Genomic DNA, 17,143 nt, shown 5'->3' on the forward strand with positions numbered 1-17,143 from the left:
TGCCGGCAAATATCTGTTGACAGCTTCCTTGGATGCGGCCAGATTTTCTGTCCTGGCTACCAGTAACATCTTTGCCATACGCCGCATTCTCTAGCTAAAAGCTTGGAATGTGGATCCACTATCTAAATAGTCCCTCACTAACCTCTCCTTCCAAGGCTCTAGACTGTTTTGGCTCCAAGCCGGATCAGATAATCTCTGATGCTACCGGGGGTAAGAGCACTTCCCTTCCCCAGCCTAAACCTATACGCCCTTTCAATAGGAAGAGATCGCTTCAGTTTTAGTTCCTTTTGGCCTTTATCTCCATCAGGGACCGCAATCCCACTCAAAGGGAGAGGAGGAAGCCGTCCTTCAAACCAGCTCCTCCCTGGCGTCCGAAGGGTCGCTCCTCCAAGCCGTCAGGGTCTCGCTCAAACAGGTTCTCCTTGGCGTGACGTGTCACTCCCACCTGGTAGTCTCTCCAAGGTGGAAGGCCGGCTTCTTCTTTTCCGGTATGCCTGGTTGTTGATGGTCGACGACGCCTTGATCAAAGAGATTGTGACTCCAGGCTACAAAATCGACTTTTCTTCTCCCCCAGGAAGACGTTTATCCCAGTCTTGTCTGCCAAGACTCCCAACTCGGGTCCCAGGTATTCTTCAGGCCGTCTATTCCCGGATCCGTCATTTCCGAATGGAGTCCCCTATGTTCGGTAATTGCTTCCATGGAGCCAGGGGAATTTCTGTTCTGTGGACATTCAGGATGCTTATCTACACATTCCTGTGTGTACTCCGCATCAGATATTCCTCCGGTTTGAGATTCATGAAGACCACTATCAATTTACAGCTCCTCCCTTAAGCATGGCCTCTGCCCCCAGAGTGTTCACGAAGGTCGTGGCAGCGGTCGTGGCTTTCCTTAGTTCCAGGGAGATTCTCATAATCCCTTACTTGGACGATCTTTTGATCAAGGGGCCATACTTCAGAAACTGCTACCAGAGTCTCCAGATCACTCTTAATACTCTTGTCCGTCTCGGCTAGATAGTCAACAGGCAGAAATCCTCCCTGATCCCAACTCAGCGCCTGGTGTTTCTGGGCATGAGGTTTGATATAGTCCAAGCCAAGGTCTTCCTTCTAAAGGAGAAGCTTTCCTCTCTTCGCTATGGGGTCTGTGTTATAAAACGCCCATCTCCTCTTCCACTACGGCTCTGCATGAGCGTACTGGGGAAGATGATTGCCGCCATAGAGGCCATACCCTTTGCCCAGTTTCATGCCCGCTTCAGCTGGCTCTGCTGTCAGCTTGGGACGAGACCCTCCTCCCTGGACTGGCCCATCCTGCTGCCTCTCAAGGTGAGGCAGTCTCTAACATAGTGGACTCTATCTGCTTCCATTGTACATGGAAAATCCTTCCTTCCTCTCCGCTGGCAGGTCATCACCCCCGATGGCAGTCTACTCGGATGGTGAGCGGTTTTCCTCCATCACACAGCACAGGGTCGCTGGAACTTCCAGGAGGCTGCTCTCCCCATCAATCACCTGGAGATCAGGGCAATTTATTTTTTCCTTCGCCACTGGCAGACTCGTCTCGCAGGTCATCCGGTCCGCATCCACCCGGATGATGCCACAGCCGTTACTTACATAAATCATCAAGGCAGGACGCGCAGCAAACAGGTCATGGCAGAGGTAGCAAAGAAGCCATATCAGCCGTGCATATACCTCGGGTGGACAATTGGGCAGCAAAATTTCTGAGTCGTCAGGGTCTCGCTTCGGGCAAGTGATTTCTCAACACCGCCGTCTTCGAGCAGATATGTCAGAGATGGGGCACCCTGGACGTCAAACTGATGACGTCTCGGATGAACCACAAGGTGCCGCAGTTTGTAGTCAGATTGCGAGATCCACTAGCCATTGGTTACTATGCTCTAGTAATCCCGTGGTCCCAATTCCAGCTGCCTTACCTTTTTTCGCCTCACATCTTGATTCCGAGAGTCGTGAAAAAGATAAAGGCGGAAGGGATTCCAGTAATTCTGGTAGCTCCAGATTGGCACAGAAGAACCTGGTACGCGGAGCTAGTGAACATGCTCTTGGTAGTTTCCTAGGGGCTTCCAGACCGTCCAGATCTGCTCTCACAAGGCCCCCTCTTCCACCAGAGTTCAGTCTCTGAGTTTAACGGCATGGCCGTTGAGGCCGCATTTCTGAGAGGACGATTTTTTCCATCAGGTCATTCAGACCATGATTAATGTGAGAAAATCAGCATCTTCGCATATTTGTCACAGGTACTGGAAAGCCTTCTTTCAGTGGAGTGAGGACAACAATTTGGTCCCTATGTCCTTTTCCCTTCCTTCCATCCTAGGGTTTCTCCAATCAGGTCTTGACTCTGGTCTTTCACTCAGTACCCTTAAGGGTCATGTTTCTGCACTGTCGATTCTTTTCCAACGAAATCTAGCTTCTTGTTCCCAGGTAAAGATTTTCCTCCAAGGAGTCGCCCACACCTTCTTATTGTCCCCCGATAGATCCATGGGATCTTAACGTTGTTTTCAGTGCACTTCAGCCCCCTCCCTTTTAGCCTATTCAGGACATTCCGCCTTCTCCCCTGTCATGGAAGGTTGCCTTATTATTTGCCATTACATCCATCAGGAGAGTCTCTGAGTTAGCGACATTGTCATGTCGTTCCCTGTTCCTTGTTTTACATCAGGCAAGGTGGTTCTCAGACCTTTTCCTTCCTGCCTAAAGTGGTTTATTCATTTCACATTAATGAATAAATTGTCCTTCCCCTGGAGAAGTCCCTCCACAAGATGGATCTGGTCAGAGCTGTCCGAGTCCATCGCTCAAGGACTGCTTCCTTTCGTCATTCTGATGCCCTGTTTGGCATCTCTGAAGGTCGTCATAAGGGGCTTCCAGCTTCCAAGTCCACTATCGCCCATTGGATTCGCTCGATAATATTGGAGGCATATTGTATTCAGGACAAGCATCCTCCTCCAGGGGTAAGGGCTCACTCCACCCGGGAGGTGGGAGCTTCCTGGGCAGTTCGTCACCAGGCCTCTGCTTTGCAGATTTGTAAGGCTATGTGCACACATTGCGGATTGTATGCGTTTTTGCCGTGTTTTTTTTCGCCGCGAAAACGCATGCACAACACAACCCATTGAATTCAATGGGATTCCGCAATGCTGTGCTAATGCTGTGTATTTTTCCGTGGCTGAATCGCATCGCGGAAAAATACGCAGCATGCTCATTCTTTGTACGGAATCGCGGTGAATCCGCACACATAGGAATGCATTGATCCTCTTACTCTCCTCATGGGGCTATGCCCACCATGCGCAAAGTAAGCGGATCATGTGCGTATGGTACCCAGGTTGGAGGAGAGGAGACTCTCCTCCAGGCCCTTAAAAAAGAATTAAAATAAAAAATGGTCATATACTCCCCTTCTGGCGGCCCCCAGATCCAGCCCAGGCCTTCTCGATGCTCTCGGCAGCTCCCATTCCCAATGATGCCTTGCGACAATGACCTGTGATGACGTAGCGGTCTACCGCGTGATGCTACATCATCTGGGGTCATTGTCGCAAGGCTTTGCTGGGAACGGGAGTTGCCGGGAGTATCGCGAGGATCGGGAAGGCTGCGGGGCTGCCGGAAGGTGAGAATATCACGATTTTTAATTTTTTTTAAATTATTTTTAACATTATATCGTTTTACTATTGATGCTACATAGGCAGCATCAATAGTAAAAAGTTGGTCACACTTATCAAACACTGTGTTTGACAAGTGTGACCAACTTGTCAATCAGTTTTCCAAGCGATGCTACAGATCGCTTGGAAAACGCTAGCATTCTGCAAGCTAATTACGCTTGCAAAACACTAGTGTTTAGCGGGAATGTGCATGCCAATTCCGCATTCTTATTTCCCGCAGCAGGGCGTTGCGGAATTGCCGCGGAAATTTCCGCGGCAATTCCGCAACGTGTGCACATAGCCTAAAGCTGCGACCTGGTCATCTTTACAAGCCTTTGCGAGGTTTTTCAGGGTTCACACCGATGCCTTGTCTGATGCAGGCCTTGGAAGGTGCTGCTGTTGGCGGTTACGTACCGTCCGACCTGAGTCCGCTTCTTTTGCATTTTCTCTGTTTCCCTCCCTTGGGACTGCTTTGGGACGTCCCATGGTTTCCTCTGTCCTCCAATGAAGCGATAAAGAGGGATTTTTGGTACTCACCGTAAAATCTTTCTTCGTTGGGGACATAGCACCCTCCCTAACTGTACCTTCGGCCTACAAGCCTTTTTTTGTTGGGTTAGTTCATATGTTGAGTTTTGGTTTCTTCTCCTACTGCTTTAACATTAACTGATGTGCTATGTGCCAGTCGGTGGGTGTATACTGCTTGAAGAGGAGCAATTTTCCTTTTTTACTCTTCGCCACGACAGCACCCTACTGGAGAGAGGGATCCGCCCTGCAGGAACAGGAAACCTATTGAGAAACAAAAGGGGGCGGTCCGCCTTTCCTCCTCAGTTTAGGTTTCCTGTTCCTGCGGGAACGACAGGACTTCGTTATGGGAAACATACCTGGGCTAGCATGCCGCCTGCGCGGTGTCCGAGAGAACGGCTGCGGCTCAGAAGCAGCGTCGGGGGAGTTCCGTTAGACGGCTCCCTCCTCGTCTGATGGAGCGGGCAGACGGCCGGGTCCGGGGAGGGCCGACCGGCGTCCTTCCCAGCGTGCGGTGTGGCAGCATGTCCAGGAGCCGGGTAAGGTGATCCTCCGTTGCGGCCCGGCGCTGAATCCCGGGCCGCACATGCGCCGACCGCCGCAATACAGGCTACCCCGGAAGTGAATCATGGACTTCCGGGGCGCCCAGGCCGGATCCAAGGCGGGGGAAGCCGGCGCCGATCTGCGCATGCGCAAAAAAAAAAAATTTTTGGCGCACTATTTAAATCGCTCACAAACATTAGAACGGCGAGGCAGAGATGTCATCCCCAGGTGCCATGGACCCCACAGCTGGAGATCCAGTACCCCCCGCCAAAGATCACACCAGAGGATCCTCGGACACCGCTCGTAAAAGTGACGGTTCCAGAACAGGATCTCGGCCTTCTGATCCGGTATTATTTGCTTCACTGGGTGAGTTGTGAACTCTGCCTATTAAGCTGACGCTGTCTCCCTATTTCTCTCTCTTTTCCCTTTCTCTCTCTACTTATACGCTTAGAGCAAAAAACGACAAAAAACGAAGCACAGGGAATGTGCCTTGTGTAACCAGCCCCTTCCTGACTCATACCCCAAAAAGCTTTGCAAAGACTGCTTTAAGGAAACAACACAGGGAGCAGCAGTGTCCATTACGGACCTACGGGCCATTATTAGAGAGGAGCTAAAAAATATGTCCCAGGACAAACCGCGTAGTGCTAAGTCTAAAACACCGACACTTGTGTCAGACTCCGACAGTGACCAACCTGTACTGTCAGACGCCTCCCTGTCATCATGTTCAGCATCATCATCCTCATCAGAGATCGAGGGACGCTCATGTTTTCCCTTAGACAGTGTGGACAACTTGGTAAAGTCAATTCGAAATACCATGGGGTGTGAAGAGTCTAAGGGTGCACAAACCGCGCAGAACATAATGTTCGCGGGTTTGGCAGACAGAAAGAGGAGATGTTTTCCAGTTATACCAGCAGTGAAAACATTAATTAAAAGAGAGTGGGAGAAGCAGGATCAGAGAAGCTTTTTACCCTCAGCGTCAAAACGTAAATATCCGTTCAGTGACGAGGAGCTTCTTACATGGACCAAAGTCCCTAAGGTCGACGCTGCTGTAGCTTCTACCTCTAAGCAATCCACTCTACCTGTGGAGGATGCAGGATTACTAGTCGATCCTTTGGATCGTAAGGCTGAATCATCCCTTAAACGTTCTTGGGAAGCGGCTACAGGAATATTCAAACCTGCAGTAGCCAGCACTTGCGCGGCCCGGTCAATGATCATCTGGATTGATCAATTAGACCAGCAAATTGAAAACAAAAGCTCGAGAGAAAAACTACGAGCAGCCATCCCTTTAATACAAGGAGCAGCGGCCTTTATGGCAGACGCCTCCGCCGACTCACTCCGTTTAGCAGCAAGATCTGCGGGCCTTGTGAATAACGCAAGAAGAGCTCTATGGATGAAGAGTTGGAAAGGGGACGCGCAATCTAAATCCAAGATATGCGCAATCCCATGTGAGGGTGAGTACCTCTTTGGTAAAACCTTAGACGAGATACTCAAGAAAGCAAAGGACAGGAAGAAAGCTTTTCCTGAATCCTCTATTCCCTTTTACAGGAGAGCCTTTAAAAGGAGGCCGTTTGGCAAGAGGAGACAAACGGATAGGTCTGCAACATGGACCCCTAAGGATGACAAGCAGAGAGGTACCATGTTTAGAAGACCCAACCCCCCAAAAGACAACAAATACTGAGGATATACCAGTTGGGGGCAGACTTAAATTTTTTACCACTCAATGGGAGAAAATAACATCTAGCTCGTGGGTTTTAAATATCATCCGAGATGGAATTAAACTAAAATTCTCTCGTGTTCCCCACGAGTCTTATATTATAACATCTCTCAGCTCGCCTATACAGCATCAGGCTTTAGAGCTTGAAATTCAAACCCTAATATCAAAACGGGTCCTAGTCCAAGTGCCGGTGGGACAGGAGGGTAGGGGATTCTACTCTCCCCTATTCCTAATTTCTAAGCCCGACGGTTCTTTCAGGACAATCATAAACCTTAAAAAACTCAATTCATTCATTGAAAACTATACATTTAAAATGGAATCCATTAGGTCCACCATAAAGCTCCTATTCCCAAACTGTATGATGGGGGGCATTGATCTAAAGGATGCTTACTATCATCTCCCCATTCATGACAGATACCAAAAATTCCTCAGAGTGGCGGTAAAAATCAACAACGAGGTTCGTCACTTCCAGTATGCGGCCTTACCCTTCGGCCTCTCAACAGCGCCGAGGATCTTCACCAAGATAATGCTAGAGGTGATGGCATACCTACGCCAGAAGGAAACTTTGATTGTGCCCTATCTGGATGACTTTCTGGTAATAGGAAATTCAGTTACTCAATGTACTGATCGTTTAGCTCACGCAATTTCCTCTCTACAGGACCTGGGCTGGATAATCAATACCAACAAATCCAGACTCACTCCGCTTTCCCGTCAGGCGTTCTTGGGGTTCCAGTTAGACTCCATATCTCAAAAGTGTCTTCTGCCGCAGGTAAAGATTCTACTGATCAGACACAAAGTCCTAGCTGCAATAAATAATCCGCGTATATCCCTAAGACAAGCTATGTCGTTATTAGGGTCTCTTATCTCTTGTATACCAGCAGTGAGATGGGCTCAACACCATACTCGAACACTACAACATCAAGTTTTACAAGAGGATAGACGGTTATTTGGGCGCCTAAATGCAAAAATAACCTTATCTCAGGAGGTTTTAACTTCCTTAGAATGGTGGCTAGACTCAAACCATTTGATGAGTGGGGTTCCATGGGTAATAACGCCATCTCATACCATAACCACTGACGCCAGTCCTCATGGATGGGGCGCTCATATGGGAAATGATTATTGCCAGGGGTCATGGAGCATGGAGGAAAGCGGCAGCTCCTCTAACTTTAAAGAACTGAATGCTGTAAAATACGCCTTATATCATTTCCTCCCACAGCTTCGGGGGAAAGACGTCAGAGTCCTATCCGACAACACCACCACAGTGGCGTATCTAAATCGGCAAGGAGGTACGCGATCAGAGACTCTGATGTCTTCTGCTACAGAAATCTTAAATCTAGCAGAAAGTCACCTAACATCCCTCACTGCGCTGCACATAAGAGGAGCAAGCAATCAGCAGGCGGACTTTTTAAGCCGACACACCCTGAGACAAGGAGAGTGGTGTCTAAACCAGCAAATATTTCAGGACATAATATCTCTTTGGGGCCGTCCTCAGATAGATCTCTTCGCCACAAGGAAAAACAGAAAAGTCCGGAGATTTGCTTCTCTATCTCCAGCGGATCATCCGGACATTCTGGACGCTCTCCAAGCCCCGTGGCAGTTCAGTCTGGCGTACGCGTTTCCTCCGATCATATTGCTACCTCAAGTTATACGCAAAATCAGAGAAGAAGGGGCGAGAGTTGTACTGATAGCTCCATTCTGGCCCAAGAGACCATGGTTTTCATGGCTACAGACCATGTCGGTCTCAGATCCTTGGGTCCTCCCCTCAACGCCCAACCTTCTCTTCCAGGGTCCGTTTTTCCATCCTCAGGTGGACAATCTCCACCTGACGGCCTGGAACTTGAGAGGCAGATGCTAAGATCGAGAGGATTCTCGGGGGGTTTAATTGATACGCTTCTCCATAGTAGAAAACCCTCCACCACAAAAATCTATACAAGAGTATGGAGAAAATTTTTTCAATTCCATACATCTACCAACACATCAGAGATTCCGATACATTCTATCCTGGAGTTTCTTCAAAAAGGGAGAGAACTAGGTCTAACTGTAAACACCTTAAAGGTTCATGTTTCAGCACTAGGAGCCCTCTATGGCCATAACATCGCGGGGGATAGATGGGTATCCAGATTTATTACGGCCTGCGAAAGAATGAATCCAGTTAACATACCTAGGATTCCACCCTGGGATTTAAATTTAGTCTTACAAGCCCTAACAGACTCTCCATTCGAGCCAATAGACTCAATACCAATTAAATGTCTATCACTAAAAACGGCCCTCTTGGTAGCACTGACTTCAGCTAGGAGAATCAGTGACATCCAAGCACTCTCTATAGATCCACCTTTTTTGTTAACCTTTCAGGATAAGTTAATTCTTAAACCAGACCCTTCCTACCTACCCAAAGTAGCGAAAAAATTCCACAGGTCACAAGAAATAATCTTGCCCACTTTCTTCAGTAATCCATCCACTCCTGAAGAACAAAAATATCACACTCTAGACGTTAAAACAGTAGTGTTAAAATACATTGAAAAGACCAGCAGCTGGCGACAGAGTAGGGCTCTGTTTATTTCCTTCCAGGGTGTCAAAAAGGGTCATGGAGTGACAAAAAGCACCTTATCCCGGTGGATCAGAGAATCTATCAGACTGGCTTACTCCGCGAGGAAAGAAAACCCTCCGGAAGGCATAACGGCACACTCTACCAGAGCGATGGCATCCTCCTGGGCAGAGAGGGGAGACGTCCCGATCGAAACTATATGTAAGGCGGCAACTTGGTCAAATTCTTCTACATTCTATAACCACTATAGGCTAGACCTATCGTCAACTTCTGACCTAGACTTTGGCAGGACTGTCCTCAGCACGGTGGTCCCCTCCCTAGGTGATGGTCTCTGAAAGATCTCCAGTAGGGTGCTGTCGTGGCGAAGAGTAAAAAGCCGGATTACTCACCGGTAATGCTCTTTTAGTGAGTCCACGACAGCACCCTCTTACATCCCTCCCTAGAATAATATAATACATATTATTTGAGTAAAATCCTTTTAATCATAAGCAAATAAGTTTAAACAATGAAATAAATGATATTTGCCTAATACTGGCGGTCCTCCGGGTACTCTGAAATCAAAACTGAGGAGGAAAGGCGGACCGCCCCCTTTTGTTTCTCAATAGGTTTCCTGTTCCTGCAGGGCGGATCCCTCTCTCCAGTAGGGTGCTGTCGTGGACTCACTAAAAGAGCATTACCGGTGAGTAATCCGGCTTTTTTGCATAGTGTCAACCTCCTAATGACAGCAGCATACACCCATGGTTACCTGTGTCCCCCATTGAAGGCTCCAAGAAAGAGAGTTTATGGTGAGTACCAAAAATCCCTCTTTCATGAATATGAATCTTGTGTATAAAATATAGTTTTAAAGGGTTTTCTGGTTTGTTTCTTCCTATCAACAGCGACATTGTGTGAACCTGTTCCTGCAGCATAACATGCAGATATAAACTTTTTTTGTTTGTTTTTCTTAAGAAGCTGTTGCAGTATATTGCCGATTTTGTGAAATTGATGCCAAGTTATTCCCTAAAATGGTCAGAATATCTATACTATAAAGTGAAGCCCGTTATGTGAAACAGAAGCTTTATCTTCCTGCAAACATTTCAGATCAAGAGGAGTTGAGCATCTTAATATTTATTAGAAAAATATTCAAGTAAAGTTTAGAATTTAAGTTAAAAGGAGTTCTCCACCCCTGAAAAATGTATTTTAGGATCCCTTCCCCTAACATGCTGTAAAATGGGAAGAAAAAAAACATTCTATCATTACTGATTTCTCATTGCTTTTCTTCTTATGCCGCCTGGACTCCGGTCTTTATGCTATTTCCTCCTCTGGGTGGACGGGCATTTGACCACTGCTGCCAGTTACCGGGATGTCACCGCTGCAGACAGTGATTGGCTGTAGCAGTCTTATGACAGGAATAGAATATGCAAAGCCAAGTTCTGTACATCCTGCTCTGGCCGTAAGCTGCTATACGTACGTGAGAGCAGCAGCAGTTAACTCACAAATTGGCCAGTTTGTGTGTGCCCATCATTGATGGGAACGTAACCTTTTTATCAGACATGCCTCCACAGGGCCAAAAGCATGTACAGGACAGGTAGGATCCAATGCGAGTTTAAAACATGCTCACTATGCAAAAAAACAAGCCCTCTCACTGCTCTGGCGACAGAAAAATTAGAATGTTACAGGTCATGGAAAATGGCAACACAGAGCAAAATCTGTATTTGCATTTTTTTTTTATAAAATTCAAATAGTTTTACTCCATATAAATAAAAAAAAAATGCAAGTTTGGAATTGACGTAATTGCTCTGCCCTGGAGAGTCGTGTTTCTGGGTCATTTCTATCACACAGTGTATGTCGTCAAAATAAAAAACAAATGTCGGAATTGCATTTTTTTTTCCAACATTTCATCCCAACTTTTTTTCAGCTTTTCAGTACATTCTATGGGAAAATGGATGGGGTTATTAAAAAATGCAACTTGCTCTGCAAAAAACAAGTCCTCACTATGTTAATTTAATTTAAAAAAAAAAGTTTTGACTATTGAAAGAAGGCGAGAAAAAAGCAAAATAAAAATTGTCCATGAGGCAGAACTTGTATCCTCTGGGACCTGTCCCTATCTAGAGGACCGCGATCCCCGTCCTGCCTGGGATCCATCTAGCAGTGAGTGAGGTGGTGGCCGCACATGCACTGACTCTCATTCATTGCAGCTCAGCAAATAGTGATGAAACATAGATGGTACATAGAAACCTTTTTCTGAAAATATTGGGGGTTTTTTTACAAAAAAAAAGGTAAATAAAGATTACAATAATGTTGATCGAAAATTATTTCTTTGGGGAAAATATTAAACCTTACCCGTATTTCCTTCATCTAAATCTTTAAAACAAAGCACAGCAAAAGGAGACAAAATGAAAAAAAAAACAGCAGAAATAAAGAAACGACCACTCTGCTGAATTTCCTTTTTAGGTGTGTGAGTGGCCATTGCTCAGTATTTTGCACCCGTGCTGCCTTCACCTTCTTCATGGAGGCTTCTTGCATCCTGTAGTGCATTAGCAATGTGACCTGTTGGGAATCAGGATCTCCGCTCCTACATTATGCTCCTGTCAAATTACATAGCAGAAACCTGATGGTAGATTTCTTTTAAATAAAATAAAGGTAATTCACCATTAGACTAATCTGACAGCTGGTTCTAGGTGATATATTTCCATCTTTGCTCCCCTTGGTATTCAGCCCTGTGGGGTCTGTCAGTGACGAACTGAGTGCACATAGTTAGCCATTACAGTCTGTCCTTTGCACACATAAATGTGGCGTAATTCCCCCGTTATTACACGCTGTGTGCAAGCTGACAGCATGTTCAACATGACCGGTTCACTTTAATAACTGGCTTTGATCAGTAGATCTTTTGTACATCGTGACTCACATAAAAGCCTGTTACTGATACCATAATTTGTAATCTACTTTTTTATTTTTAGAGGGATATATTTATCTGTTCCCAGGGCAGATTGATAGAGCTGCAGCCTTTTTCTGCTCTTTGCCAGATGTTAGTTTCTATTAATATTGCTGCATTTGCTGTCTTTTTTACAGAGGAGAGAATAATATATATCTCTACGGCGTGTTCAATGGCTACGACGGCACCAGAGCCACGAATTTTGTCGGCCAGAGGTTGGCAGCTGAGCTTCTCTTGGGGCAGGTGCATGCCGAAGTCACGGACGGAGAGGTGCAGAGAATGTTGTTGCAGGTTAGTGGTTGATTTTATTGAACTGAGCAGAGGATTAATTTAAGAGCTTCCTCACCTAATCCTATAGCGGCTGTATGTTCTCACTTGTACTGTGGTCACAAACTGCAGAAGACCAACTGGACTCGCACTGATAGAAGGTAAAACTGACGGCGGGTAGGTATAAAACTATGGGCAGAGACCTTATATTAGAAGCACTACTCCAGCACTGGGAAAAGTACACTATAGTGATGCTTTATGGGCATAACATGCATCTTAGGGTGCATTTCCACTGGCTGATGGCACATATGTTCCAAGGAACGTCGATTTCCGATTATCAATCTTTCTTGTCGGACTGGCAATCAACCAGCGAATGAGCAAAATGCTTTCACTGTTTGAAATCATAAGCTTATTTAAAAATCATTGTTCCCTGAAGTACATTGTCCTGTGTAATATAACCAGAATATGTGCTGCCGAGAACAGCAATATTCTACACAATGAATGTCACTTGTGCTTAGAAGTGCTGTTGTGCCTGTCTAAACAGGCTATAATTCGATCGTCTTCTATGTAACCGCTTTGTTGTAATTTCACAGCCACAGATCGACTGGTGTAAATATACCCTAAGACCGGTTTCACACGTCCTTGTATTTCCGGTACCAGCTATATCAGTGTCCGTGTGTGTAATACTTGTGGCACACGTGTGCCGCATCAGGATGCAGCGGTACAGTTAGCACTGTTCCCCGGCGCCAGGTGCTAAAGACTGCTCTCATCATTCTCCCATGCTCTGCTGGTGATCAGCGCAAGCAGGGGAGAATGATGAGAGTTGTATTCAAGTGATAACAATGGCAGCAGGCGGCTGCTGATGAGACCATTACTCCCATCAGCCTACACCTGCTGCCGCTAATAATAGTGACAGCAGGAGCGGCTGATGGGATATTCTTCACTCACCGACTGCTTTATAAATAAAAAAAAAATAAAAAATTTGGTGTGGGTTCCCCTGTATTTTCTATAACCAGCCAGGCAAAACTCACAGCTGAGGGCTGCAACCCTCAGCTGTCAGCTTCAGCAAGGCTGGTTATCAAGAATAGAGGGATCCCCACTCTGTTTTTTTTTAATTATTTAAATAATAATAATAAAAAAACAACAGCTTTGCTAAAGCAGACACCTGGTGGCTGGTATTCTCAGGCTGGGAAGGGGCCAAGGATATTGACCGCCCCTTCTACAGCTTAAAAATAGCAGCCCACAGCTACCCAGAAAAGGCACATCTATTAGATGCGCCTCCTCTGGCGCTTTGCCCACCTCTACCCACTTGCCCTGTAGCGGTGGCAAGTGAGGTCCATATTTGCGAGGTTGATGTCACCTTTGTATTGTCTGCTGACATCAAGCCCACTTCTTAATAATGGAGAAGCTACTATGAGGCACCTATCCATTACTATATATATATAGTACAGACCAAAAGATTGGAAACACCTTCTCATTTAAAGATTTTTCTGCATTTTCATGACTATGAAAATTGTACATTCACACTGAAGGCATCAAAACTATGAATTAACACATGTGGAATAACAGTATATACTTAACAAAAAAGTGTGAAACAACTGAAATTATGTCTTATAGTCTAGGTTCTTCAAAGTAGCCACCTTTTGCTTTGATGACTGCTTTGCACACTCTTGGCATTCTCTTGATGAGCTTCAAGAGGTAGTCCCCGGGAATGGTCTTGCAACAATCTTGAAGGAGTTCCCAGAGATGCTTAGCACTTGTTGGCTTTTTTGCCTTCACTCTGCGGTCCAGCTCACCCCAAACCATCTCGATTGGGCTCAGGTCTGGTGACTGTGGAGGCCAGGTCATCTAGCGTAGCACCCCATCACTCTCCTTCTTGGTCAAATAGCCCTTACACAGCCTGGAAGTGTGTTTGGGGTCATTGTCCTGTTGAAAAATAAATGATGGTCCAACTAAACGCAAACTGGATGGAATAGCATGCCGCTGCAAGATGCTGTGGTAGCCATGCTGGTTCAGTGTGCCTTCAATTTTGAATAAATTCCCAACAGTGTCACCAGCAAAGCACCCCCACACCATCACAGTCTTCTCCTCCATGCTTCACGGTGGGAACCAGGCATGTAGAGTCCATCCGTTCACCTTTTCTGCATCACACAAAGACACGGTGGTTGGAACCAAAGATCTCAAATTTGGACTCCATCAGACCAAAGCACAGATTTCCACTGGTCTAATGTCCATTCCTTGTGTTCTTTAGCCTAAACAAGTCTCTTCTGCTTGTTGCCTGTCCTTGGCAGTGGTTTCCTAGCAGCTATTTTACCATGAAGGCTTGCTGCACAAAGTCTCCTCTTAACAGTTGTTGTAGAGATGTGTCTGCTGCTAGAACTCTGTGTGGCATTGACCTGGTCTCTAATCTGAGCTGCTGTTAACCTGCGATTTTTGAGGCTGGTGACTCCGATAAACTTATCCTCAGAAGTAGAGGTGACTCTTGGTTTTCCTTTCCTGGGGCATTTGTCATGTGAGCCAGTTTCTTTGTAGCGCTTGATGGTTTTTGCCACTGCACTTGGGGACACTTTCAAAGTTTTCCCAATTTTTCGGACTCACTGACCTTCATTTCTTAAAATAATGATGGCCACTCGTTTGTCTTTACTTAGCTGCTTTTTTCTTGCCATAATACAAATTCTAACAGCCTATTCAGTAGGACTATCAGCTGTGTATCCACCAGATCCCATTTATTAAACCTGACACGGCACACCTGTGAAGTGAAAACCATTCGCGGTGACTACCTCTTGAAGCTCACCAAGAGAATGCCAAGAGTGTGCAAAGCAGTCATCAAAGCAAAAAAGTGGCTTCAGTGTGAATGTACAATTTTCATACATTTAATACAGAAAAATCTTTAAATGAGAAGGTGTGACCAAACTTTTGGTCTGTACTGTGTGTGTGTATGTATATATGTGTGTGTGTGTGTATATGTATATATATATATATATATATATATATATATATATATATATATATATATATATATATATATATATATATATATATATATATATATATATATATATATATATATATATATATTTATTTATTTTTTTTAAGTAAAGACACGGGAAGAATAATTCCTTTTATTTAAAATTTAACGAAGCACATATTTATTTAAAAATAACAAGCAGTTATACACACCTAACGCCTAATTTTACTGAATCCCGCGTCTCTTGTAATTAAATAAAAAATTAACAAAACAACAATATCCCTCACCAGTCCGTCATTCTGTCCCATGCCATAATCCATGTCTGGGGGATAAATAGTTTTCAACCTGGATGGTGCCAAGATGCGACCATCCACGCTGAGAACCACTGGTGAATGAGCTGCTGCGAATGCAGCATCAGAGACCAGTGGTGACATCATTGTGGTTACTGCTGGTCAGTGAGGCTGCGTTCCCATTGGGCTGAGCTGCGGTGACCGCAGCACCATGGGAAAAGTCAGTGATGAGGTCACCGCAGTTCATTAGACGTGCCTTTTCTGGGTGGGTGTAGGCTGCTATTTTAAGGCTGGAGGGTAATATCAATAGCTCCTTACCAGCCTGAGAATACAAGCCCCAGCTGTCTGCTTTATCAAGGCTGGTTGTCAAATATGGGGGGGACCCCACTCTGTTTTTTTTAATTATTTAATAAAAAAAAAAACCTGTGGACCCCTCTATTCTTGATAACCAACTTTGCTAAAGCCGATAGCCGAGGGTTGCAGCCCCCAGCAGTGAGTTTTGCCTGGCTGGTTATAGAAAATACAGGGGAAACCCACAATAGATTTTTTTTTTTTATTTATAGCACAGGCGCCGGCTGATGAATGCTCCCATCAGCCAATCCTGCTGTCACTGTTATTAGCGGCAGCAGGTGTAGGCAGATGGGAGTCCCATCAACCGTCTCCTGCTGTCATTGTTACCACTTGAATATAACTTTCATCATTCTCCCTGCTTCTCCCCTGCTTGCTCCGATCACAGGCAGAGCAGAGGAGAATGATGAGTCATCTTCATCACCCGATACCAGGCAACAGCACTTACTCTACTTCTGCTTCTCAGGCACCGGGAAATGTTACACAGATGACATCCCTGTGTGTCATCCGTGTGCGGGAGGTTTTGCGGCCCATGCTGCCAGTAAAAAATGGACATGTCTACGTGTGGGTCACATGGACACAGGGTACGTGGAAACACGCTGACATGTGTACAGACCCATTCTGGGTCTACATTTGTAAGTGTCTCTGGTACGTGTGAAAACTGTCACCACCCTGCTGGGCACACTAACATGTGAAACCGGCCTTAGATATAAAGTTTGTTTGGATCCATGAAGGAGGAATCTGTGCATGTTAGCAATAATGATGGGGTAGATAGACTAGATGGATAAGTTTTGATTTTTGTACATTTCCGTTCTTAAGCAGAGACAGAACATGCAGTACATCGTAGTGTTTGGTGTCCTGAATACATCAAACTATGCTGTAAAATGCTTCAGTGCTTTCAAGAAATCATAGTTTTAACAAGTTGTAAGCTCGGGAAATGGCTTCTACATGGCAGCTCCCCTCCTGAACCTCTTGGCCTGTCCGTTTGATTGACAGATCTCTCACTATGCAGAAATAAAGAACAGATCTGTCAATCAACTGGCAATGGGAATACCTAGGAAAGCTGCCAAGCAGGCATTGTTCCAGACCTCAGCACTTAATAGAACTATGATTTTAATGTAATGGTACCTTTCACTTAATCATGCCCATCGTTATGCATCCAAGTTCCCTTTCAGGAAAAATAAAATGTCAGGTCCACATTAAGTTACTGTTCTGTCTGTGGGAATGTGATCTGTCTTGTTACAAGGGTTATTATAGATGCTAGATACACTGTTTAATCTCATACGAACCTTCAGAAGGTGACTCTCCTCTGACATACCCTTTTATGTAATTGTTGTATATGTGATTATTTCCATTATAACTTAAGAGTGATGGTAATCGGCTGCATAGCAATCTTGCATTTCATCT

At 45.4% G+C, this 17,143-nt stretch overlaps 1 protein-coding gene across 3 annotated transcripts in view; it reads left to right on the forward strand.

Moving 5' to 3' along the window:
- Window positions 1-17,143, forward strand: part of TAB1 (TGF-beta activated kinase 1 (MAP3K7) binding protein 1) — an 88,825-nt gene that overhangs the window by 7,880 nt on the left and 63,802 nt on the right. For all 3 annotated transcript variants that reach the window (XM_077278484.1, XM_077278485.1, XM_077278483.1), the window contains exon 3: window positions 12,001-12,154. In XM_077278484.1, coding sequence (XP_077134599.1) covers window positions 12,001-12,154 — 154 coding nt within the window. The remainder of the gene's footprint in view (window positions 1-12,000; window positions 12,155-17,143) is intronic.

This window comes from Ranitomeya variabilis, chromosome 8 (genome assembly GCF_051348905.1).
Source record: "Ranitomeya variabilis isolate aRanVar5 chromosome 8, aRanVar5.hap1, whole genome shotgun sequence".
Taxonomy (NCBI): Eukaryota; Metazoa; Chordata; class Amphibia; order Anura; family Dendrobatidae; genus Ranitomeya; species Ranitomeya variabilis.